At 38.4% G+C, this 27,377-nt stretch overlaps 1 protein-coding gene across 4 annotated transcripts in view; it reads right to left on the reverse strand.

Moving 5' to 3' along the window:
• kidins220b (kinase D-interacting substrate 220b) overlaps positions 1-20,828 on the reverse strand; it is a 58,582-nt gene extending 37,754 nt beyond the window's left edge. For 3 of the 4 annotated variants that reach the window (XM_066716213.1, XM_066716207.1, XM_066716197.1), the window contains exons 1-18: positions 20,705-20,828; positions 13,832-13,984; positions 13,198-13,296; positions 12,341-12,439; positions 9,029-9,127; positions 8,039-8,140; positions 7,632-7,730; positions 6,550-6,747; positions 6,079-6,177; positions 4,999-5,097; positions 4,778-4,876; positions 4,326-4,503; positions 3,633-3,797; positions 3,334-3,513; positions 2,351-2,516; positions 2,039-2,190; positions 929-1,218; positions 498-638 (exon numbers count right to left, since the gene is read on the reverse strand). In XM_066716213.1, coding sequence (XP_066572310.1) covers positions 498-638; positions 929-1,218; positions 2,039-2,190; positions 2,351-2,516; positions 3,334-3,513; positions 3,633-3,797; positions 4,326-4,503; positions 4,778-4,876; positions 4,999-5,097; positions 6,079-6,177; positions 6,550-6,747; positions 7,632-7,730; positions 8,039-8,140; positions 9,029-9,127; positions 12,341-12,439; positions 13,198-13,296; positions 13,832-13,939 — 2,373 coding nt within the window. In that variant the 5' untranslated portion in view covers positions 13,940-13,984; positions 20,705-20,828. Of the gene's footprint in view, positions 1-497; positions 639-928; positions 1,219-2,038; positions 2,191-2,350; positions 2,517-3,333; positions 3,514-3,632; positions 3,798-4,325; positions 4,504-4,777; positions 4,877-4,998; positions 5,098-6,078; positions 6,178-6,549; positions 6,748-7,631; positions 7,731-8,038; positions 8,141-9,028; positions 9,128-12,340; positions 12,440-13,197; positions 13,297-13,831; positions 13,985-18,812; positions 18,882-20,704 lie in introns of those variants that run through there. The other variant, XM_066716204.1, reaches the window with a different exon arrangement.
• Between the last annotated feature and the right edge of the window lie 6,549 nt (positions 20,829-27,377).

Below are 27,377 nucleotides of genomic sequence, written 5' to 3' on the forward strand. Positions count from 1 at the left end.
TAAAAGACACCTGGGAGCCAGAAATCTTGCTGATTGATAGAGGGTCAAATACTTATTTCCCTCAATAACATGCAAATCAATTGATAACTTTTTTGAAATGCGTTTTTCTGGATTTTTTTGTTGTTATTCTGTCTCTCACTTTTAAAATACACCTACCATTAAAATTATAGACTGATCATTTCTTTGTCAGTGGGCAAACGTACAAAATCAGCAGGGGATCAAATACATTTTCCCCCCACTGTATATGCACATTTTATAACGCATTTTTGTTTTAGTTTGACTTTTGGTGTCATCTGGTGTTGCCATCACCCGTCGCAGGGAGATGCAGATGTTTTTCAGGGTTGCGAAGATAATAAAATGTTGTAAGAGTACAATACAGAGGGTCTTTATTTTTGTATTGTATGTCAAACAAAAGTAACTCTAAATATTGATTTGTTTATCGCGGGCTCAATTATTGATTTAAGTTTTCGGGTTAACCTGACACCCCTCGTACTCACAGTGTCGAGCATCTGAAGAACCTTATCTTGCTCGCAGGCGTCCAGCCCGTCGATGATGACTGCCAGTCGGGTTTGATTTTGAGTGAAGCCATCAATTGTCTTGGCCATCTTGGCCATCAGCTCCACCTCACACTTCAAGACCTTTCAGAACAACAGGATAGCAAGTCAGTCAGGAGGAAATCACTTCATAGGCTTGTGAAAGACCTAGCTGACAATAACTTGTTTTACATGCAAATTTATAACCTACAGAAGAGTGGTCCCCAACTCTGGTTCTGGAGAGTTTCGTTGCATGGGGTTAAGCTAAGACTCCAATTTCAAAAGACTCCTTCTACGTTACAGAGGTTTCTCTGTTTATAGGGCTCCAAATGTAGGTTATGTACAGGCGAGGGAACAGACAATTCCCAAATGATGATGGGAAACGGCCTACCCACCTTCATGAATCCTTCACTCTTGAGCTTGTGCATCTTGTTTGCCGCACTGTGAAGGCGCTTCCTCTGAGAGTTGAGCACCGAGTCCAGGACCTGCCACCAGGTGCGGCAGTTGACGATGAGAGCTAGGCCGATGACGCAGGCCATGGAGATGAGCACCGCATTCACCGTCATGTTTCTCATGTCCACTTTGAAGATGGCCAGCAGGGTGAACCCGGTGATCAGACACCCCAGAATGAACAGAAAGATGACGAAAGAGGGCACGCAGCACGTCTTCTTCCACTTCTTTTTCCCTGCAACCAGAAAATTAAGATTAACCCTTGTCCAAAATTCTGTTTATCACTGGTATGATTTCAGCATCTTTCATAATAAATCATATGGAAGAAACGAGCCAATCACAGAGCAGAATTTGCAAACATTCATAAACCTCTCACCTTACATCCAATCCTAGACCAGACTATTTTTAAAGAGGGAGATAACGGGGGTGGGGGGGTTGAAGGCTACATTTATCAAGAATAAAAGTTATTTTCCACAGTGTAAACATATTTGTGTGTCTTACATCTGATTTATAATGAGTTAATATGTTGTTTTCAGAGTGTCTTGATAAGAGATGTCATTTCACAGAATGTGTGCAGCCAGAACCACTCAGCTTCACTTCACAGCCCTCTTACTTAAATTGCACAGGATCTCTTATACAATTTCACAAAATACATACTTTTAGTCTTTTGTGTGTGTGGTAGCAAAATGCTGGTTTAATTGAATTTGTATTTTATTTTTTGAACAAAATAAATTAATATGTATTTACTTGTGCTATAAGAATATATACAGAACATTTCCCACGACATTGACATTGATGGAATGGAAACAAAAAAAAAGCCTTGTTTCTTAAAATATTAATTACTTAACCTAAACAACAAACTTAATCTACCAGAATGTAGACCAACGGCAGGGACTTCCAACAAATTGGGAACTTAAAAGTAGTAAAAAATACTATTAATTCTCAACCTTTCCAAAATAAAAGGAAAGTATAGAAGTAAAACATGGGAGCAACAACCGCTTGCGTCTCGCAGAACACTGTCAATTCACCAGCAGAAACCCGTCATTCCAGTCTACCTTGAGTCTCTTCTGTTTTGAAGACTCTGAACAGCCTGCTGGCCAGAAACCCAAACTCCCTTTCGCAGGCGTCCGAGAGCGTGGCGATCATCTCTGCCATAGAGGTCTCCCCACCAACACTGGACAGCCTGTTATAATCTGTAAACAAAAACCTAACAAAACAGATACAGAACCAGTTAGTTGTCCGTATGTTTCAGAAAAGGTGTTGCTACACAATTGTGATTTAGTTTTCCATATTCATGTCAATTACCCACAGTTTAGAGTGACCTGGAAAATGAAAGCAGGTGAAGGCTGTCCTTGCATGCGCGTTACCTGACTGGCAGTGCTCGGGTCGTCTGCTCGGGCAGCTCGGGTGGGTTCACAAACATCAGCTTGAGCAGCAGCTCCAGGTATCCAATGTGTCGGGCCAACCTGGTACTGAGAACCCAAGCCCAATTCCAGTTCTCGCCCTCCCTGCGCCCTCCGAAGTACACCACCACTGGAGGAGAAGACAATGTGTTCACAGCACTCAGCAATAAAGGGTCAATATGCATGGGAATCTCTGCTCAAATCCACAAGAGGCACTGAACTACTAATAAGAAAGGAAACAGTATAAATCATCAACTAGACTGACACAAACAGTACTGTACTTTGCAAAGCTGCAAAATGTCCCTTCCATTCGGCTGTTCGAAAGCAAAATACATTTATATATTTATATTAGCCAAGTAATAAAATCCTGTGCTTCATCCTAAGTGTTTAACTAATTACTGTTTACACAATTTTTTAAGAAAATCTCAGGGATGTCAAGTCTCCTTGCCTGTAAAAATCCCAAAAGGTCGCCCTCTAGTGTCAAAATGGACAACTGCGCTCACCTCTCCCCCAGCTTTTGATTTCCTGCTTGTATTACCAGAGCATGGCGATTACACTGATTAAGGGTTTCCAAGAATCTGAAGTATGAAAAAGGGAATGCTACTAAACCAGACTCCTCTTTCCCCATAATTCTGTGGTCATGTCAGACATGATACCTAAATCATTAGAACTATACGTCCATCCAGAGCGTTACATTATTCTGAGAACACAACTGTAACATTGGCAACTGAATGCAAAATAACCTTGCCGGAAGCCCAAATGATCGCAAGCCATGTCCACAGTTCTCTAAAGCAGAAGAACAAGAGCATCAAGCCCTTGAGACACTGATGCGCCTCTCTCAAGTTCTGAGATGCACTACGGACTTTCTTGTCAAACCATCACAACAATCAGGAATAATAAGGCATACATCTGGCCAGTCTCAATGCAATGGCAAACTCGGCTCTTACCAAAACAAATGTACATGATGGCCAGCAGGCTGAGGCCAATGGCGATGCCCAGCTTGGTGTCCACAGTGAAGCCCAGCAGCAGCCCCACTGCCCCGCACAGCAGCAGCGTGAGGAACACCAGCAGCCAGGAGAACTGGAACAGTGGCTCAATCTGCTGCCCGGCGAAAGTCTTCATTTCATCTGCAGAAAACCCGCAGACACAGAGATCAGCTGAATAAACCCATAAAACCTACCGATGAAGTCCGCCCCACCCATGAGCGATTGGAAAGATGTGACCTTTGAGCTTTGAGGACCTTTACCTTCCAACTTCTTGAGGAGGAATGATTTGCCGCTGCCCCACTGGGCGTACAGCCCCACGCAGATGGGCGGCTGCATGGTGGGCTCGCTCAGGATGTCGGCCAGCGCGCTGCTGTACAGGTCATATCCCAGCATGTCCCCGTCAGACTCAGTGGGGGAGAGGTGCCCTGGGAGACACAAAGAACGCAAATCATGGCAGACACAGAGACAAGCAGTGGATGGATGCTGAATTTTCACCAATGAAACCAGAGGCATCAAGCTTGAGTCACATTTCTGAAGCCAATGGACATGGTTTTGCCCACAAAAATACATCTCTGTGGATCCGAGGCCTAACGGTCATCTCCGCATCGTGCATCGGAGCCACGAATGATGTAAACATACAGTGTGCTTGGGAGGATGTCTGACGCAGCGTCAAGCCACAAAGAGTTAATCTACCGTCCACAGCCCAGGAACATTAATCAACAGTGACTAATACGCACACACACTTCAAAGAAATTACAAAAAAAAAAATATATACTGCAATATAGTAATGCAAAAACACTGCATCATTCCTAAATAAGTCCATCTGCAAACAAAATAGAAGTATGTGACTAACATTATCTAACAAAGAAAAACTTTTTTTTTTTCACAGCAACCTAGAATTTAAGCTAGTAGAAGGACCATTTAAAAGAATAAAATCACATGCGTCCACTTACTGGCTCCAAAGATCTGAGTTAGAATGCTCTTTTGGTGGGTGCAGTCGATGTTGTATGGAGTTTCTCCCGCTTTGTTTGGGCGGTACAGTAGGCGGCCATCTTTAGGGTTTCTCAGGAGAAGTTCAGCCAGTCTCCTGCTTCTGCCACGGATGGCAATGTGAAGAGGAGTATCTCCCTTCTGAACCACAGAACAAGTTTTGGAAAACATTATTATTATTATTAATTTTTTTTTTAAACTATATCTGCCTCCTATTACATCTCTTAAGTTTGCACTGCACTAGTGTAAGGTCCCATATTTAACTATTCAGCAAGAGGACTGAATCTGAAAAGTACATGAAATGTATCCCTTCTTACAACATTTAAGGAAAAAGAACAGTTAAACATGTATGTTTGACTGCACGTTATAAACTGGCTGGCAGTTTTATACAAATTCAAAGGGGGTTTTACAATACCCTGTCCATGGCAGACACTTTGGCTCCTTTATCCAGCAGAAGCTCCACAATCTCAATATTTCTCATCTTTGTAGCCTTGATAAGTGGTGTCTCTCCATCCTAGAAACAGAAGGAACAGAGTCATTTTAAACACTTTGATTCAGTGTGGCACAGTGCTAAACAACGGGTTTACTTTGGATCTCCTGAATGAGATGTGTTTTAAAGAGGCTGTCCAACGTTACCTTGGTGCAAGTTTCAGTATCTGGATTGCACTGTAAGATGTCTCTCACCATGGTTGCATTCCCTTTCTCCACTGCCCAGTACAGAGCAGTCTTGTTATCCTAGACATTGAAACAAGGTAGGATCTGCTATTAGCATGTGGCAAACGTATTGAAAAGTACTGTAAAACATATACTGTAAAAGAAAAAACATTCACTTTCAATTTTATGTTTCACCAACATTTTGCTCCCATTTCAAAATGTTTTTGGACTTTTTGAATGACAGACAAATTGAGACTTTTTATTTGGATCAGGTTAACAGTGCTCAGACAACCAGGGCTTGACCCACAAGTCTATTATCTTGAGCAAATGACAAGATTTTCATGAAACATAAATATTTTGCAACCTGTACTAGAGGTTGCAAAACACCTAGTAGCACTTAATTACACATTTATTTTCGACATAAGATCTTTGCCAATCTTGTCACAAATATGAAACCACAGCAAATTGCACAACAGTGTTTGTCGTTACAAAACCACACACACAAATTGGTATTAGTAAAGTGCAGGTATATAGAAACAGCTAACACATTTATGCATTTACGATAACCTTTTAGAAGCTAAATGTCATTTATTAATGTTTTGGCATGGAATTCAACCCAACACCATTTCAAATACCATTTATTTTTTGTCTTCTCAAAACAATAGGCAACTTCAACACAACCAATCAAGAATACTAGCTAAAAGATTAGCAAATTGCTAAAAACATTCCTTAACTTTTATGGATCCGGTTCTAAGTGTAACCTTAGAAAAGTTTACTTTGGATGGTATACGATTGAAAAATCACTGTAGAGTGGAGGAAAGCTCAGAAAAAAATGAGTGAAGCACAGAAAGATATAGTTCATCAGAATACTATCATACAAGCCAAGGAAAACCCAGGCAAAACAAACTTGATGCATCGGCAATAGGAAAACTGCCAATTTAGTGTTTAAATGAACAGCGTTAAACTTATCCAAGGGTTACCGATTGCAAAGTATTCAGACTGGCACTCATCAGTTCAATTCCTGAAGTTGTTCTCTCACAACACAATGAGTGCGAGACTTACCTGCCCCCGGATGTCAATGTCAGCGTATTTATGCAGCAGTGCTCTCACAATCTCAACATGGCCGCCTCGGACTGCACCAATGAGCACCGTGTCTCCACTCTGCAAGACAGGCCAACACAAGAGCGTCAGTGTACACACTACCCACAATGCAAGGCAAGTCCAATTAAAATTACACTTTACCCTCAAACAAGGTGAAGAACACAGTTATAGCCAAATACTCTTACTCATTTCAAGTCAAGCAAACTGATCATTTAAAAATAACACAAATCTGTTGCCACTGTTACATGTAGATGTCAATGAAAAAGTCTGCTTCCTGCATCAACAAAATGTATTTTGTGTGTGTTTTTATTTCTTAATATTCAGGTAATAATACAATTGTCCTTAATAATAAACTAACAAACTTTCTACACAGGACTTCCTTGGATTTATTTATTTTATTGTATTTTTGTATGTAAAATGAGCAGTCCTCACCCTGTCTGGGATGTTGACATAAGTCCCAGCATCCAGGAGGTCCTGCACGATCTCTGTGTGGCCTTCTTTGGCCGCAATCATCAGAGCTGTGTTCCCGTCCTTATCGGTCATGTTGACGTTCGGGTTCCTTTTCAGGAGCTCCTTCACCACATCGGTGAAGCCCCCCCTCACCGCCACAATCAATGCCGTCATGGAGTTCTAAGCGGGAAGGACAGCAGGAAGATCACGTCAGAGCTCGTCACTCTTTGGAAGCGTTACAGTCCACAACAGAAGCCCAGATCTGAGACAAACATTTTTTGAAATCCCAATTCGGTACGTTTGGCTATGTTTTGTTAAGGTCTTTTAAAATGTTTATTTCCCCAGATATCATGCTTTACTTAGACATGTCCCAGTATAATAGCTATTATACATTATGTTACTGACTTTAATAAATAAGAGCACACATTTATGCGCTTACAGTAACTTAATAACAATTTCATAGGAATACACTAAATTTGTACCAATATAACATTTATGCAAAAGAATATACATGTTTTAGAATACTGTATTTTATCTCCCCTGACAAAGCTAAAAGCACTTGATGAATCATACTTGGGTGTGTACAATATTTGCTCTATAATTGTCTTGCAATAACAAAAACAAAGGCTAAGAGAGACGATCAGCAACACAAAGCACCGTCATGTGATAATTATAGGGAGGTTGTCAAGCGGTCTGCCATTTATAGCCTGCCGAGGCCAAAAGCATGTCTGTGGCTGCAGCTTCTCATTCAACCAAACTGACAGCTGCACTCAGTGTGCAACCTACCCTGTTTGCTTAGTAGCACATCTCCCATTGACAGACAATGTCAGAACTTGACAACTTTCTGTAAAGTAGGCACATTTCCAATATCTGAAGTTGAACCGATACAATATTACAAACATATTAGCAATCTGTAAGTCCTTGCATATTAGATTGTGTTGCTAGAAAGTACCCAACCCCAGTAGCACTCTATGCTATGGGAAATATCAGTCCGTTGGTGTATCATGTGAATCGGTGATCGGTGAACTACAGTACCCAGCTCCACATTGTGCTTTTTAACTTACAGCTCCTTCCTGATCCACATCAGCTCCGTTCTCCAGCAGGTGCATGACACTGTCGTAGTGACCCTTCCTCGCAGCCCAGATTAAGGGGGTTGTGCCATACTAAAAAAAAGAAGGACATTGATTTTTGGTTAATGTTATCCCATGTTTCTCACACACAGTGATTCAATGGACTCCAAAATTAAATGAAACAGTGTTCTCTCAAATGAGAGGAACTAAAGTACACAAGTATTTGAATTCATGATTCAAAATAATGTATTGCCATCTTCCAAAAACTGTATACAATATCTGTGTGCACAACAAGGCAAGGTTATGGACAATCATCTTGGGCAAAAACATTGTAATTTGTGCAGGATTCAAAGTTCTACACCCAGGAAAATGCAGGAAAACCTACAATTATGAATACGTACTTTATCTGAGCAGTTCACTTTGGCACCATACTGAAGTAAGAGATGCACAATCTCTGCATGTCCTCTCCCAGCTGCCCAGATAATTGGATAAACACTGTATTGCTGAGGTGGAAAGAGACAACAAGTACATACATACATACATATTAGTATAGCATTTCCAAGAATTCCAACATGGCCATTACATTTCTTGATTTTGGGCTTACGGTTAAACTAACAGCCCCCATTCAGATGTTTTTTTCAATTCATAGAATATACCTTTTGTATCCTAGTCTGTTGACTTATAAATTTGTTACAAAGGTTTTCATTTTGGGTCCACTGGTTCACATATTTTAAATTACACCCACTCGCTCCTTTACCACTGTATTTACACCATAATTTGCTTGTTTTCACATTGCAATTTCTGCACGTATGCAAGAAAAACCTTGCCTGGCATCTGATGCCAAGAATAAACACACACATAATAATATAATAAATAAATACATAAATACATACATACATATTAATAATCAAACTGTCTCCACACAATGTACTCCCCCCACCCACTAAGTCTGTGTGCACAGGAGAACACATGGAGAGAATATAAAAGTGTATGTTGGCGGCTGCATTGCTACTGGCCTCAATACACTGTTACAGCCTACTGTGACCTCTCAGCCCTGGTCTCAATAAAAGAATGACCATATTGTTCTGGTGCAGTATTGCTCCAAACTTCCCCTTTGTGTGAAACAGTACATTTCTTTATATTCTTTCAGCAACTGCTCACCAGCTAAAATATAATAAGGACAGAAGCACAGAGTTTGAGATTAACAAAAAAAGATAATCAAAACAAAAAGCACAAACACTTAATGTCAACTTTATGAAATACAGTATGTACATAACTGTTTTAACGAACAGGTTTCTGTGTCAACTCCCGCTGTGTCAAGTCCATGGCGAGCCAAATCAAGGCACTGCCTGGAACATGGCACAAAATCCCACCATTGTCAGAGTGCTTACCTGGCCAGTGATGTTGGGGTTTGCACCTTTGGCAAGCAGCATGTTTGCCACCTCTGTTTGACCTTTATATGCCGCCCACATGAGGGCAGTCCATCCTCCCTAGAAGGGAACAGATACACCAGTTTTAAACAAAAACAAATTTCAGTATTGTTTTTTTTTTTTTTTAAGAGGAAACTTTCTATTGGGCACAAAACTGCTCACAGAGACTGCTGCATGAGTTTAATAATTCGGCTATATCACATTTTTCACGTTAACTCTATTTGTTGTCCATTTATATTGGCTATTTTGCAAACTGTTCCCCAGGTAGGGAAAGATGGCTCCCCCAAAACATTTAAGTTTAGGTATATACATTGTGTTCCATTTTTAGAAAATTCCCATGTAAAAAACACTGAGAAGGGGGGGTGACCCTGTGTGGAGTAAACACGTACATCTGAAATGGAAACGTGGATAATGGACTTTCTCCTAGTAAATACAAAAGCAGAAGAATCAGCTATTTTAAAAGTTTACTTTGCACACAACCTGCTCCTTGCAGAATCATTTTCATCATGAATTTCAACCACTTCACAGGATTAGCCTTTAGGTACCATCTAAGACAAACTAAGCTTTGCAGCTATTATCTGGATAACCAAGCTTTTAACTTTATTAATGCTAAATATCATATATGTTAGGTTTTCTAATGTCAGCACATCCTTCTATGAAACCTAAACACACTGTCATGAACACACATTCATGGGATCTCCACTAAATTAATTTCAATGAAGTTCACTTGACAGCACTGCATAGATTGTAATACTGGCATGTAGCTCTAGTTATAGATGTATTTTTTACAGTTATCATATGATTTCCATAAATGGTGGCAAGGAATATGTTATTCAGTGTGAGAATCTTCAGAAAGAATAGATCATGAACACAGAAAATATGTGTCACTGGTATTTCAAATTGTGCCAAGATGTCTCTCAAGGTTATACAATCAAGTGTTTTTAGGAGTGGAAGAAATTAAGCCCTAGCAGAGACAAAATACGTTATTCAGAGGCAATATAAACCTCCCCAGTTGGTTGTATAGAAAGAAACAAAATGTTGGTTTTGAATATGACAAGACTTATTTACTGCCTATAAAATAATTGTGTGTAACTAGGAACCTTGATACAAGACATATTTAATGTGCAAAATATATAGCACTGACCAAATATAGAACGCTAGTTTTGTATCAATTTGTTAATGTGCCCAGGGGATATAGTTTCTGAAATCTGGAAATTTAAATGATTCAATTTTCACTGTATGAGATTAAGTGTTCATCCCTTGCACCCAAACTTCTCTGTATCCACAATGGTGCATTGACTTCAAAACAAGGTATCTTTAGCACATTAGATGTCAGCACTCAAACAAAAAGAATATAGCATATAAAAGATAGATCTCATTTTTACATTTTAATTGCAGAGGTTAGCAAACACCCAAAACGAACATGTTTCGACCAAAAGGCCGTCCTCAGCGTTTGTATGAGATTAACCTAAAGCTAAGTTAATTATGGAATTCAGTCTGTGTTGCAGAATTCTTGGATGCAATGCGCTGTGCAGGGGCATTGTCTGTCTGCAGCTGCGTAATAATCTAATTTTTAGACAGTGACTTCAGTTTTCTATTGTGACTAACGTGTGACAAAGATAGTTTACACCTAGCATCATTCACAGCTGGCAAGCACATGGTTTTTCACTTTTGTCACTATTATTACATAAACACTGTCTTCCAGACACACAGGCACCAAATGGGCTGAAACATGCAGTATGTTTTCTCTTTTCCGGCTTTTGTTTCAAATGCGTTTACCTCACTAGGCTAGGCTAAATCATTTTGGGGATGGCTAATCCATTCTAACAAGCTTTTGATGGATCAGCCTGTATCCTAACAATGCCTTTCACCGATTGCATATTGCTAGTTATTACCCCTGGTCTGAGAGATAAAACAATTCAATATGTCTTCATCCAGATAGGAGTAAACAGTAGAGCTGCATGAACAAATGACAGAATTAATTTTTTAAGGAAGAAAAACAGTCTCTCAACTTTGTAATGATTGCCCTGAGCACATATTACAGTAAGTGAAGCAAAAGATGATAATGGGAAAAAACAAATGGATCCTTATTCTTTTTCATTCCAGGCAGAAGCAATGTCTGTCTTACCTTCAGGGCAATCATTGCAAATGTATGCAACTATCCCTTTATTAAGATGCCCTTTCATCTTTGAAGTTAACTCTGAAGTCAATTTATGGCAGTACTATCACTGTTCTTTGTTGAAATTCTTACCTTTAATCTCTATTTATAAACGTATACTTTAATTTATATATACACAAACACACACACACACACATACATTATATATATATATATATATATATATATATATATATATATATATACATACATTATATATATATATATATACATATACATATGTATATATATATATATATATATATACATATACATATATATATATATATATATACATATACATATACATATATATATATATATATATATATATATATATATATATATATATATATATATGTATGTCTATATCATCACCATCACCATCAGTCCATATCGATCCACTGCTGGATGAAGGCTCCCCAAGATGTTTCCACTTTGTTCTACAGCTTCTCTTTTCCATGTCACACATGCAAAGTTTATGATTTAATCTTCCCATCTTTTATGTGGTCATCTTCCAGGTCTTATTTAACCTCTTGGTAGAATAGTTTCCTTGTCTGGCCCATTGCCATTTTAACATTTTCACTCTTTCAATGTCACATATATTTAGTTTTTTCTCTGATCCATTCATTTTATTTTCTATCTCTTCTTGTTATTCCAAGCATACATCTTTCCAGGCTTCTTTGTGTTGTCTGCAGTTTCTGCACCATTTTTGCATTTAGTGACCAGGTTTCCCAACCATAAGTGAGCACTGGTAGTCTGCATTGATTAAATATTTTTCTCTTCCGGCAAATAGGTAGATTTCCTTACAACAGTGTCCATCCCATTTTTACTCTTCTTTGATTTCTGACATAATTTTCATCTTCATCTGCACTTGTTTCAGTGTTTAGCTGTCAGATGCTTTAATTACAGTCCAGGGCTGTTGTGAATAATAGTTTGATGTGTGCCAGAAGTAAGTACTACATTCAGGGTCATGAGCATGAAAAAATAAATTACATCACTGAAGCACCTTCTTGAAGTACGGACCAGAAAAATACATCAGCATACAGAAGGAAATGTTCAACACAAATCTAGTGCAACACCGTGCAAACCCCATAAGTATGAACAGTACTCACCATATCCCTGTGCTCCAAGTTAGCATTGTTGCTCAGGAGTTCTTTCACAACCTCAGTATGGCCTTCCTTTGATGCTGAAATGAGGGCTGTCCAGCTATCCTGTGGAGGCAGAGTAGCAGTTACACTTCCCAGTCAAACCCCAAGCTCTGCACCCCTCCACACAGACAAAACAAGGTGACCAGACTACATACCAATTGATCATACCAAGTGCTCATTTATATAATTCAGACTGAGAACCGAAATGGCAAAGTCCTTCAACTGGTCCCAATGGTGCTGTACCCAAAGCACTCTGCTCGGGGGTGAGTAAAATATTGAATGTGTGCAGAGATTCAAGGCGGCTTGTGGTAATATACACCCATCGTTTTGTCAGATTCGGACACGTTCCACCCTCAGGTAAAATTAAAGGCGCACCGTTTCTCTGCTTGGCTGGCTGTTCATTATGGTACGCTGTGTTTTTGCTTCACTGCAAATTTAGGGACCCTGAATCATAGGGCTTAAGGTGCACTTTATTCCATTATACGACAGCTGTGATTTGTGAAAAGCTTTTCAAATCTGCTGCACTCCCTGATCTCCTCCTAAAGCACATGAAGCAGTTAATTCTGCTTCCAGCTTGTAAAATTGATTTATCATATTTTTGTTTTTCCCCTCACAAATAATTTTTGCATATGTTATTGTGCTGGCTGACCTGACCAATAGATTAAACGCTACAGTATTGTCTTTACCAGAAAATTCTACTCCTACAGTTTTCAATAAATAGCACAACAGTTTTGTTTTCCTTTTAAATTGATGAGTAACTCTTGGTTTCTGCACAAATCAGAAAAAAATTAAGAAGAAAATGAGAGGACAGTTATACTAACTGCATCATCCAGGTTGACATTGGCTCCTTTGTTTAAGAGCTCCTGGACTATCTCCACATTGCCTTGCTCGGCTGCCAGCATCAGAGGTGTCTGTCCATTCTGCAGGGCAAATAAATAAAAACACCTGCCTGTTACTTTCCATTCCATTGGTAATTCAGAACAAAGAGCACTTTTAATTGACCTGAGATGAGTGTGTGGCATTATGACTTCGATTCTGTGGTATACAGACTTTCTTTTTCTGGAATAGCATATTTAAATAATATTTTAAGTGTGTACATTTATGTGTGTGTGTGTGTGTGTGTGTATGTAAAAGTTTTCATTTTTTACAGTGAAAAAGGTTGCTTAAGCAAATAACAAAGCAAAAACAAACATTTACTTCAACACACAATGATTTCTAGAGCAAGAGAAATGTCAGCAAAAGGATTGTCCGAGATTCGCCAGACTAGGTCCCCAAATTATGTCATTTTGTTACAGGGTTTAGTACGGGCCATTGGTTATAGGGTTTGGGTATAAGGTAGATAACAAAGAGTAAGATACATCAATTACAGAACAAAACTATTTCAACGAAGAGAATGAAAGTGTTACAGTACACCGCAACTCTCTGGAGCAGTACGGCCTTCAAAAAGGCATTCACCTCGTTTCTCTCATCGACCTCCTTGTATTTCTCCAGGAGGGCCTTTAGAGCAACTATGTTCTCCTCTTCCACATAGGTGAGCAGGCTCTGAGTGGCCAAGCTCGTCATCTTCAGGGAACTTGTGGTATCCAGCTCTCCTTCTCACAGCAACACCTGCCACCGATACAGGAACACAGAAACATAACAAACAACTGAATGTTTTACCTTCCCTCCTTCCAGATGAATATGTTTAAGAAAACTCCACTCCACCAGAGCAATATTTTTCCCCAATTAGACAGATTTGGCCCACTCAGATCATTATGTATTTCACAATTGAGGCCTATGAAAAAAAGAACTGCTGTTGCCACTGAAATTTCTCCAGCCTTTAAAACACTCTTTCATTTGGTGACTGGAATACAACAGGAAAAGCTTTAACTTTCTTCAACTGTTTTACAGCCCTTTGCCATGGTAACTGTGTAGCTTGTTCCTTGAACAATTGTGTAACATAAATAACATTTGTAAACAGGTATTTCCAATCACCCTTTGGATATACAGCTAAGACCCCCTTTATGAGACTTTGTTTTGCAGTATTTAAACTCAGTAAAGACAAAAGCAGGCTAGTCCATCGTTTCACAACCGGTAAGACCACCCTGATCGCTCTGCTTGGTTTGTCCTGGCATCGTTTCAGTGCTGCATCACAATCCAATTGATTTGAGGACAAAACAACAGCAGTCCCCATTTGTTTTACATGCAAACTGGGTGATTTTAAGGGGCTCCCCCAACAGCCAAACGCATAAAGGCTCCTGATAGGGGAGAAAAAACTGGGCCCTTGAGTAGAAAGAGCCCAGGATTACAATCTGGGAAAGTGTGTGAGATTCCCAAAGGGGCACCATACAATTGGTCAAGTGCTGCAGGGGGTTGGGTGGGCCGACAGTCAGCCAAGCTTTCCCTGTGTGTTAATAGTGTTTGAGTGTGAGAGCTGAGACGGTCCTTCATATAAGGCTCTGTGCTTTGTGCTGTGGGTGTGCTGCAGGGTGAAAACATCACCCCCTTGCCCCTACGATTCAAAATGGCTGGGGTTATTATTAAATAGAAATAATTACAAAATAAATCAATACAAGTAAGAGCATGTCTTCAAAGAAAGCTTCTCAAACAAAAGACCACATCCAGCTCCCAGCAGAATCCTTTAATTGTGACTTTAACTGCATTTTTGTAAGTCTTAGCATGATCTAAAACTCTTACGAAGGCTACAGATCCTATGTTCCTGGTTGTCAAAACAAATAGATACACTTCCTACGGTAATAACTTAAATGGTTTAAATTGGCATCTACCACATCCCTGGTTTTCATTGTATCGTTTTTTATTATTCAAGATGTTTGTTAAATTAACTGTAAACAAGTGTGCATAAAATGACCCATTCAAAGGTACAAAGTGGGTTTTAAGTGATTAATTTCTTATTATAAAATAGAAAGTTAATGATTTTGGATTTCATTTTCAGGACGGTGTTCCAGTCGCAAATGTCTTCCTGCCCAGCAAGCATTCATTTATGAAAAAGCCTTGACAGTTTCACCATGGCTTCAGTGAAAGAGAAATGTTTGACTATAAAAAAAAGGCACCAGAAAACATCTCAGGAAGTATTAAAATGTATTTCCTGAGAGGTGGTCATACTGTTTTGCCCTCTAGCCACCAGACAACCCTGCAGGAATGCTTTCCTATGCAGAACTGTCGTAGTTCAGGGTACAAAGTATTCTAGAGTGAATCCTGCCTTTGACAACATCAAGGCTTTCTTCTGCCAATGGATTATCCTCACCGCAAATATTGACAGCAGGCCTGGTACAAAGAAGGAAAGCCGAAAATTCACTGCTGATAATGTATTTCACACCGCCTTGCCAGTCACACAGCAAGACTTTAATGTGTGCCAAGATAATAAAACCGCTTCCAAAACCACTGGCACTAGAAGCCCTTCCCCTCAAAACTAAATGTCAGGATTTGAATATTGGTTTCGGTCGCCGGTATCTCATGAGAAGCAGCTTTTTCAGCAGGCCTTTTCAAACTGGGGAGTTCAAAGGACTTCAAAGAAAGAATTATTTGCAGTTCCCGACGGTTTAGATTCCAGATTTCAAAATTAATAAATAAACACATACATCTACAGGTAATTTAAATAAGGTATATTGCAACATTCTTGGTGCTTTAGAAAACAATCATGTAAAGTGTCTTAATACTTAACCGAGAGAAGCTCCCCAGTCATTTAAAATGTTCTTTCAGCATTATCACTTGCAAAGTGTGCTCATTAATTTTGCATTGACCTGTGTTTAACACCTGAGTTTACCATCGGTAGCTCTAATGAACAGTGACTGAAAGCAATTTGGTTAATATCACCTTCCATTTTACAACATTTACAGCAGCACGGTTTACTGGTCCAGTGATTATTAATATGGCACTATGTCAAATTATATGACTTAATATGTCTGATGCCATAAAAAAAATACATCTGAGAGACAAATGAATGGCAATCACTTGGTTCAAGATATTTCTTTATTGCCATCTGCAACATTAGTAAACAGCAGCATTTCACATTTTTACCTTTAACACTGACCACAAACATAGGCTAATGATGCATTTAATCATTGTCTGTGAAAATATTTAAACATTTGCTGTCCACCCAATAGTATTAAAATAATAGAATCAGGATCAAGCCATACATATTGCTCTTAATTTCATCATCATAACCATTACGAGAGTGAGAATGTGTGTAGCAACCTAATAAAGAACTGGCTTCACAAAGAATGTTTATTGTATCTTAATAGTGCTTTATTTGTGCAGGATTGCATTATTGGAGCTGCTGTAATGGGGATCTATGATAGTTTGCTCGGCTATTGGTGACACAAGGTCAAAGAATTTTAGGCCTGTCTGAAATAAAGTGAAGTATCTTATTATTTTATTTTAATTAAATAGAAAGTTTGTTCTTTGGGGACAGTACATTAAAATATATCCTACTGGCTCAGCATACAGTTAATTGATGCTTCATCAGTGAAGCCAATTCTTCCCCCATAGCCCTCTAGGAATCGGTGGGGGGGCAGTGTCTACAAATGAGGTGTCTGAGGTGCAGCACTCAGAAGACAAGAAATAAGAGGGGGAATACAGAGCATTTACCATAAGAGGTACCAAATCTGACCTTATTATTAGGGAGCATATCCTGAACCTTTATCCTGCACCGAAAGCTGAAACTGTACTGAACATTAATTTGAGACACAGTACAGAATGCCACCCATCTCTGTGGCTTTAATGCATAGACAGACCATTTGTATGTGGGGCTCAGCTTTTTCAAATTCTGAGGCTTTCTAATAGATTAAAGATTGTTGCTATAAATATAGTCTCCCACGATGTGTATTATTTAAATAAAGGAAACTGTACACATACTTAATGGGTGAGGCAAAACATATAGCATGCCCATATTCTAATGGTACCAAAAACAATTCATATTTATTCTTTAAACATATCCACATAATTGAATGTCTTTTTCCTTCAGTAGCTTAACTCTTTCTTTTCATACACTTTTAAATTCCCCTGTTAAATGATAATATGGGTAATTGTTTTACATTTAAATCCTGTATACTAGAGAGTGAAACAGGTTTTTATTATTATTATTCCAGGAAAAGGAATAGGTTGAAACTATAGATTTAAAGGGAATAGGTTCATTTAAATGTTGCTTTATAATTTGTAAGAAAATATGCAAATGGTGTTAGACCCTTCAAGAGATCAAACAGGAATGATAATGACAAACAACAGTACAGAGGGTGGGTAGTATTTAGCAGGGGTAAGTCAAGGAAGCTACAATTGACATTTTAATTTCTGAATTTAGGTTTTGCAATTGAATAAATCCTTTCCAATCCCAGGAAATCTAATCTTTGCATTAAGAACCAATGCTTGGTCTAATTAACAGATATACAATAACATGTTTAGAAGATATCCATAAATGTCTGTATGAATATGTTTATATAGACAAATACATTTTTTGTCCAATACATTCACATTCTAAGCAGTTTAGAAGGGCAAGCATTTTGCATTGTGAATATAAAGTGTTGATTTCTATGCATATATTATATATTTTCATATTATTGGCATTAGCTTGATTCTCAAAATTGTCCCATAGAGCAAGCATAACAGAACCTCATACTGTCTTTTAAAAGGGACACCTCACCCAAGTAAGGTTTAGGCTATACATAAATCATAGCCTGCCAAGATGCATCAATTACTATTTATCATAACATACCTTTTACAAAAACAAGAATCTGTTACCATAGATGCAGTTTTCTTTTTAAATTACAGTTGGGCAGCTCTCAAGGTTACATTCTTCAGTCAAAACATATCTTTAATAGTATAGTCTTTTATGCAAGAGACTTAAGGAGTGTGGTGTAGGACCCTTAAATTGAAAACCACTAGCAATCATGCAAAACAAAAATAAATCACATTGTGAAGCCATTTTCTCTCACCTATTCTTAAGATGACCACTAAATGGGATTTAAAAATCACATTAAAAAGCCTTTGCATTTTCTCTCCTGAAGAATTAGAGCATTGGTTACTTTTGCTAATAGTCCCTGAATTAAAGTGCCCCCCGAAAATATAGCCTAATTCCAACAAAGACTCCAAAATAGGTTTATCCAACCATGAACCTTTGTTTACACCTGGCGAACAATCAGTTCTTCAGACGCACCTTTTTCTCCTCATAAGCAACAGCAATCTGCACAGCAACACACGCATGCAAAGCGTGCAGTCGACAGAAAACTGTTCATTACAAGCACACAAATGTAAGGATTGTCTCAGTAAATTATTGATAGAGGAAGCTCCACTGAGAGACAGTATCCATAACTGGGGGACGCCCTGCTATTTGCAATACTAACATCAGGCATCAACAAAGGCAGTTAAAATAGAAAGTAAGGGCAGTAACTGCAGCCTGAACAACAGCCGTGTCAAACAGAAAAGCAGAAATGTAGGCGCTTACCTTTGTGCATGAAGGGAGTTCTAGCTATCGGTTACTGGAGCCTGGACTGAATATGAACAAGCCAGCTTCAGCTCCGGGTCCCTTACTTCTATAAATAATGTATGAGATGGCAGTGCTACGCCCAACCTCATCAGCACACACGAAAGCAGTCACAATGCCTGTCTGCAGGCACACAGGAGATCGCTCGGCACAGATGACTATATGGAAGGAGACATTGGGACCTTGTTCCTCCCAATTCTAGTGTACACACACACTTACAGGGAAACTGACTGATGGGTAACAAAAGCTTTTCAATTAATCTTAACCTCAAGGTCTTTCTTTTAATTGATGACAGAGACAATGGGCATTTTCGGACACTGATTTAGGAACAACATCTTTCCAACCCAGTCTAATTTTGCCAATTTAAGCTACAGGAGAGTCTTTGATATGATTTTATATATATATATATATATATATATAAACACAGCCTACAACTTTGTGTTTAACAACAGGCTCCATTTATAGATTTAAAATGAACAGCCAGTCATTATGACCAGTCACAGGTATTACTAAGACACTCAAAGAGGAAAATTCTATGGTAAGTGTTTGTCACAAATGAATGCAAGTGCAGGGAAAACATAGCCTAATCTTACAAAGAGGCAGTTAAGCAGTTTTAAAAAGAAGACAATTAAAATTAAGAATCCCCTTCAGCCTCATTGTTTGCATTTTATGTCTGACAGAGGAGATGGACACAATTGTGTAATCGAAGAAGGCATACACAAAGACTAGCAGGGAATAAATATGAATGAAAGACATTACATCAGTCATTACATGACATTTAACAGAACACAATGTCACTGTCCCTGCAGCAGATGGAAGGGAATAGCCTAACTGTATTTGATGTGTACAAAAAATAATCATATGTGTGTGTGTGTGTGTATTGTCAGTGGTTTCCATCTAATTAGAAATGGTTTACATTTCAATGAGCTGACTCTAGATAAAAGGTTTCTCTTAAATCTTTGAGCACTTTTCATTCTGCTGATGTAAGCAAGAACACTGCACTTCTCTAAACTGGAACCAGTTCTGTACCGGCTCAAGTGGACCATGACACTTTCATTCAGGTACAGAGGCTGCAGTGATGCCTCAAAACATGGGAGCTTCGTATGAGACATATCATTCATTTTGCCATCCACTCTACACATGTCCATAATGGACATGAGTGATCGAGCTCCACAGAGACAGTGTACCAGCAGTGGAGCAAAACTGCACACATACCTGTACTGCTGGCCGGGCAACAGCAGGTTTCTTAACTTCAGAATAAGCCCCACCACACCTGACACCCAATTATCCTGCAGATACTATGCGGATGCAGATGCTGTTCAGATGTGTGAACACAATGAGATGAGCGACATGCAGATACCAGCACAGCACGCTGCCCGGATAAAGACATCGACATATCGATTAGAAACACTTCCGATTATACGTTGCCGCTCATCTACGGCTGTCAACTAGGACCTGCTGTTAATAAAGTCAATCTTACATGTACGTACATATATATATATATATATATACCGATGCTGGTTTTAAATAGTGATCTATTTGTGTTGGCTGACAAAATGAATGAAGAATAGAGGCAGTCCAGGACCACACCGCCGACATGATTATCATTGTACTGAACTGTAGATCTGGCCAAAATAACAATAGCACAATACTCTACCGACCTCAGCTCAAAGTGTATCAAACGATAAGGACGCAATAGGCCAGGGTGGATAGGCAGACACATGTCAACAGTCAGACATCTACGCGCTGTTTATCAGCCGGGGAAAGTGATGACACTTAACGACACATCGATCACGTCTCAGCTGCACTAGCTTCCCTATTCACAACAGTGACACCGTGTTACTGTTACATACCTTAAAAGAAATCAAGAAATAGGGCGTCTTTGCGCTTGTCGCTAGTGATTCTTCCTTATTGGTTTCTCTCGTCCACAATTAAAGCCCCTGCGCCTCGCCGGCCATTTTGTTTGGAGCTCGTCTGTCACTGCGAGAGACTCCCCCTGCAGTTCGGTGACGTCAGCGTCGGGTAACATATGCAAAGACGACTGATTTTATTTTATAAATTTTTTTTTTGATGTTTGGTGGTGTTAATAAAGACATATTTAATAATAATAATAATAATAATAATAATAATAATAATAATAAATGAATGACTACTTATTCTAATACTTAACCAATGGGTAATCCCTTTCATAAATGCATTATGATCAGCAAGCCTTTTATTCTAAGGGTGACCTGCACAAGTTACATTAACAATCAGTCAGACATTGAAAAAGACCAAACAACTTCTAGACTATGAAAACTATGAATTGCACACCCTTGTTTGCATCACTTTTAAATTGAGTCTGGGCCTGATTACACACTGCTACATGACATTGCATAATGCCATTGGATTTAATGTAATTATTTATATGTTCTTTCGGGTCTTAGGTTTAAACGGTGGTGCCATGTTTTAAATAGACATAAGCTTTTAGTTGTGGTATTGGTGCTAAGTGGTGCTGACCTAGCATAGCTTTCTTATGCGCATACACATTCTTGAACTAAACCATTGAAGTCCAACAGAAAGGCTTATAATTGCAGGCCCAGTTGTAAACATAGTGGCGGAGGGGAGAAAAACACAGAAGCAAACAGTCTGTATACTGTGTGACCTTGGACGTCGGGAAGCAACCAAATGATTGAATAACTGGAGCATGTAATTTATTTCTTGATTGCTTGTGCTTTCCATAGCAAACAGGCTAGCTTATGTATCCAACATTAGTAGGCCCAGTTTTTTTGTTGGGTAAGATAAGGTGAGCTTTGGGGAAACCAGCTCAGGACATTTTGAAGACTTCTCTACAGATTTGGGATCCTGTTGCTTATCCGGGATTACCTGATCAAAGTAAGGATAGATCCTAAAGGCAAACGATATTGATCCTGTGATAACAGTGCGGACTGTTATCCGAAGAAACCACACAAGCAGTGTTTTGGAAAGAGTAAAGCTTTTATTTCTGTAATATTTTGTGACCAGAACACTGATACAGTCCAGAGCTACCATTAACACTCCTTATGTTACCTTCTGAGCCCTTTGTTATATCCAAGTTTTTGACCATTTCTGGACATAGATATATAATGAATCTTTGGTGACTTTTTACCCATATTTGCAATAGGCATATATACAGATTCAAACTGATAACATTTGAAAAAAATCTAAATAAAAATAATAATGCACAGATTAAAGAGTTGTGATGAAAATAGATTCATTCTTTGTTCAGTATTGGTGAATGTGTGCCTCTTGTATTCAAATCGGAGAAAAGCTCAACTAAACAATAACTATAGATTACCAAAATATACTAGAATGATGTGGACTTAAGACTACTTTGACATAAATGATTTTACAACTGTTGACAAGCAACTTCTCCCTCACTGCTCGCTTGCCTTATCTTGGAGGGGTGGGTGCGTGTGCCGTGCGTGTTTGTGTGCCACTGTGATTGGCTTGTTTTGCATCCCAGGGCTGAACAGATCTTTGTGTAATCAAGACTGAAAGCAGCGGAGGAAAGTGTGTGTGTCAGCATCTCTAACCTTACCCTGGGTTCAGAGCTCAAGTGTGTTTTTCTAAAGATTGTCTAGTTCAGGCAAATGTTTAAACTCAAATCTGGAGGCAGAAGAAAAGAGGGAGGCATGCACATTTGTAAAATCCTGTTTGGAGTACAGCTTGTTATTATTTTAAGAGCTACTCTCAAAAGCCTGAGCATTTTATTTTTAAACAGGTGAAATTGGCCTTCACATTGGGATTTCTGGAAAAGCAACCAAATTCACCTCAGTGGCCTCTAAATAAAATGAGATTATGTTTTATTTTAGTTCATATTATGATCATATTATATTATACATGTAATAACATTTACTATTTAGAGCTCTTCCGGAAATTTTTATTGAAGTATTTACATTATTTAACTTGATTTAGACAGTTAACTAAAGATCTGTAATTTGACATGTAATTGATTTAAGTAGGTAATCTATCCAATTACTTCCCAGACTTGTAAACTGATGTGAATGCATTGGTTTCACCTGACAGTGCACTGGCTTATATTGTAAATATAAGAAAAGTCATAAATAAAGTACAGAAGAATGATACTGTATTTAAAATTTGTAAGCTAGCTGCCTGAGGTCTATAATTAAGCCATAAGTGTAGGTTGTGTATTGAAAACTATACAGTTATGGTTTCATAGTGGAATGTCAACCACAGGAGAAAAAAGCAAAAACATAATAGGTCTTGTTTTATAGGAGTCCACAAGCTTGCCAATTAATAGAATTGAAATATGAATACAAAAAAAATATGAATATGTTCGGTCTTTGCCTCCTTTAAAATGTTTCCATTTTCTTTGGGTTTCGAGTTCATCGTTTTAAGAGAGACTTCCAGCCCTAACCATTTTCTCATTTCCTCTGTTTAGACATACAGCGTTCTTCATTCTGCTGTCCGAGTCTGAGGTTGACGCTGGAGAGTATATTGTAAGTGTTATTGTGTAACCGGTCATGCTGCTAACCTGACTTAAACGCACCAGGCCCGATTCCTCCACTGGGTTACAGGAACGAGCTCAAGTAGTCTGAGCCAGAGCTGCTGCCGATTTTTCTGAATAACCTGAAGCAGAGATAAGAAAACGACACGCCAGTTCCACTCATTTTCATCAGCTGGTTTAATCAGTACTGCCAACAAACACACATTGACAAACATTTTTCCAGAATACAAATGAAACATTTAGACAAAAAGGTACAAATGCCCCCTAAAACAGCCACTAAAATGTTACAAATAAAGCATTGTTACCATAAAGTACAAAATAGTGATTAATGCATCACAGTGTTGACAAAGTGACAAATTTTGGAGTACACCACCACAATCATCCCGTTTTCTAAGTAAGGTTAAAAATGTCACTCATTTAAAAAATAAATGTATTAAAAAAAAAAAAAGAAAGAAAGAAAAAGAAAAACAGTCAGGTGAATCCAGGGAAGGCAAATTTGGTTTGTCTCCATTTTGAAGTCATTATACACACATAACCCTGGTAGCGAAACTATTACCAACAAAAAGGGTATTTCGAATCTCCTCCCTTTAGTATTGTGACCTTCCAAAGCACTTATCACTTTCAGTTACTAGTCACCGTTAGCCATCAGTATAACGGTACATCTACACACAATATTAAATATCAACCCCCTCTTACCCAAGATATAAGGTTTATCACTTAAAATGTTCAAATCAACTAAAACATTGATTAAATCGTACAGAGCAAAATAAAGCACAGCAGAGAGAATGGCTAGTTTTTCCGGTCGGGGTTTTGCGGCGTCGGTATACACTTAACATGACAAAAATGACAAAGGCCGTTCTGCAAGTGCGATAGGTGAGTGAAGGGGCGTGTGTGGCGCCACGTGGCTTCCTTGGAACCGACAAAGCGGGTTCCGACTCTGAATGAAAATGAAGATGATATCAATACCATAACCATGTGTATCATAGGAATCTGCGTGCCTTCGAAATAACTCCAGACTGGGCATGGCAAAGCTACTGGGTACCAAAACGGGGTAAAGGTGGCACTGCAGCTCACCTGTAGACCACATGGGACTCCTTTTCACAGCACAGATTCCAGGTGCGAGCCGTGTCTTGGAGTGAATGTGTCGAGACGGGTTAATGCCAAACTTAGTGGCACAGGCCCACAGTGTCAGGGTCTTCTGATCAGTAGAGGTCAGTGGCTGATTAAAACCCTTTTCAAAAGATCACACAGGGGGACAGCAACACAGCACTGGATGAACCATTTTACTGATTAATAGCTCTCTGATGCTTCTGGGCGTCTGACAGGCAAAACAAAAGAGGGCTAAGACAGATGAAAAACATTCGGTAATTCACTGGATCCCCCACTCAAACAACAAACACACACACCATACACACGCACCCAATTGTCATGAAAAAGCTGTAAAACTGTAGATTACAACATGCCTCGACACAGGTATTTTACAGCTGTCAACATCACATACTATCCACAATACCCAACATTTCCAGCAACAAACTGCAGTTCTAGTTTTCTATACCATTAGCTGTACTGGGTAGTGTACAGTTGAGGATATACAGTAGGAAGAGAGTGTAACTGAATTCTTTTGCAGGAAGAATACAAAAGCCGCCAAATCCCTTCATGTGTTGTGTCTTAAACAAGCTTTCACAAATGAGATACATTAAAGAGAGACCCCTAAGGAACTGAATTTGATGTAGGGTCCAGCTGGGCAATTTCCAGACTCTGGTGGTTTTGAAAGGTAAAAATCCAAGGTATTAATTTGTATAGCCTGTGAAACCATTTTCAGACACATTATGTTGACAGGTGGAGCGTTTATTGATTTTCCTAGAAACAAACAGAGGGATACATTCACACACTTTAATGATTCTAACACAAAAACCTTCCACCCTAGGCCAAATAGAATAAATCAACATATATACACATATATATATATATATATATATATATATATATATATATATATATATATACACACATATATATATATATATATATATATATATATATATATATATATATATATATATATATATATATATATATATATATATTTATATATTTATATATTTATATATATACACACACATATATATATATATACACATATATATATATTTATTTTGGTAGTATATAGCATTGTTCTCATGGTCTTTCTATTTATAGCATATAGGATTATTGCTGCAGAGAACGCTTTTAAAACCCTTGTAAGAATACAGATTTTTCAATGAAGGTTTTGTTTCTTAATGGGCTGTTATACATGCCTTCACAGCACACAAATACACAAATGACTTCAGTTACAGTGTCTCCCCTGTATCTACTCCACAATGCTAATACATTTATTGTTGTTTCTTTTAGGTTGAAGACAATAAATAGGGAACAAGAATGGTTATGTAGGAAAAGGGGAACACCATCTACAGGTATCTTTGTAAATAGCATGAATACAAAGGAGCAAGTTCATGACACACATCTTATTTTATGTTTCCTTATGTTTTTCCCTTTTTGGATTAACATTTTTACACACCATTGCATGGCTACCTAATCTATTTAACACTGCGTAACCTTTGCTCATACCGAAAGTGCAAAAAAAAGTTGAAATCTCTTTTAAATCTCTTTGTTTGCGTTAAAAATAGTTTCTTTATTATTTAGACTAAAATCGGTACATAAATTCAATGTTTCAGGTAATATACAACTTTCTTTCCAAGGTACCCACACCCCCCAATCCCTCCCCTATCAAGAGAAATTTCTAACAGACACTTGGTTTGGCACTTTTAAAAAAATTATTCTAGTAGAATTTGCATTGATCTGCTGGTTTGCTTTGTTGTGTGGTGAAACTATAATCCAAGTGGTATACAAAAAGACACTGCATCTCCACTTTTGATCCTGCAGACTTTTACATGCTTCCCCAAGAAAAACATGCTTCATCTAGAAAAAGTAACGGTTAATCCTTTAGAATGATAGTTAACGTCTGGAAACTAAAGGAACCCCAGCCCCCTCGCCCTCCCAGGAATACATTTTAAATAGCTACAGAAATGGTAGTTAATTCAAACTATTTTAGAACTAATACAGGAAGATAAAGTATGTTCCCTTAAAAGCATAGGTTGGACTTCTTGCTGAGCACAACCTGAAAAATCTCGGCTCCAGCGGCTGCCAATTTTGTTGTTGTTGAGTGTTTTCCTTACATAGAAATCTTAAAAACTAAAAGAATATTAGTGTGCTTATAAACCTGAGCAGCTTGGAAATGTTCCTTGCCCAATCAGAAAGCAATGCCTTGTGTATCCATTTGTGTATGCGTTTTGTCTTTTCATTTTGAATAAACATCATGAATATGGTTACCAACCATGGTGAGAGTGTGTTCCCCATCTTTCCCCCCTAAAAGGTGCTTTCTGAAATGCATTATTTCAACCTATGGTTTAACCAAAGGTATTTCTCAAGGAATCCTCTGAAGCTCTCAAGTGGCTTTAAAACGCATTTGAAAGATTTTGCTGCCTATTTTGAATCATCTACTACTTGTAACAAAGCACTGGACAACTTTTGTTTCTGCCTAATCTTTTTATTGTTCTTCCCCCTTCACAAATCATGGTACTAAAGCCACCAATAAGCTGTGTTACTAAAAGTGATAGAACCATCCAAAAACAAAACGTAAAAATCTAAAAATATGCCAGAGTAACTATTCTATTGTGCCCTAAATGTTACCAAAGGCTCCAATTAAGATGCAGATTTTACGCATGAAAGAAAATGCATAAGGTGCATAATTGATTGCAGGTTAGTTCAGGTCAAGTCAGCTTTGCACAACCTCCAGTACCGGGCCACAGAACCAGGAACATCTTTAAGTCAGTGCCAGGTGAGGAAGGGTATAGGAATGTAAACTATTCCAAACCTTAGTGAATCTACACCATTATGCATATTAGATACTCCCGAGTCCCCCTCCCACTCTCCCTTACCCATCTAAACTTTACATATTCCCCCTTAAAACAAGCACACAAAATAAAGCAATTGTCCTA

The sequence above is a fragment of the Amia ocellicauda genome, chromosome 1 (genome assembly GCF_036373705.1).
Source record: "Amia ocellicauda isolate fAmiCal2 chromosome 1, fAmiCal2.hap1, whole genome shotgun sequence".
NCBI lineage: Eukaryota > Metazoa > Chordata > Actinopteri > Amiiformes > Amiidae > Amia > Amia ocellicauda.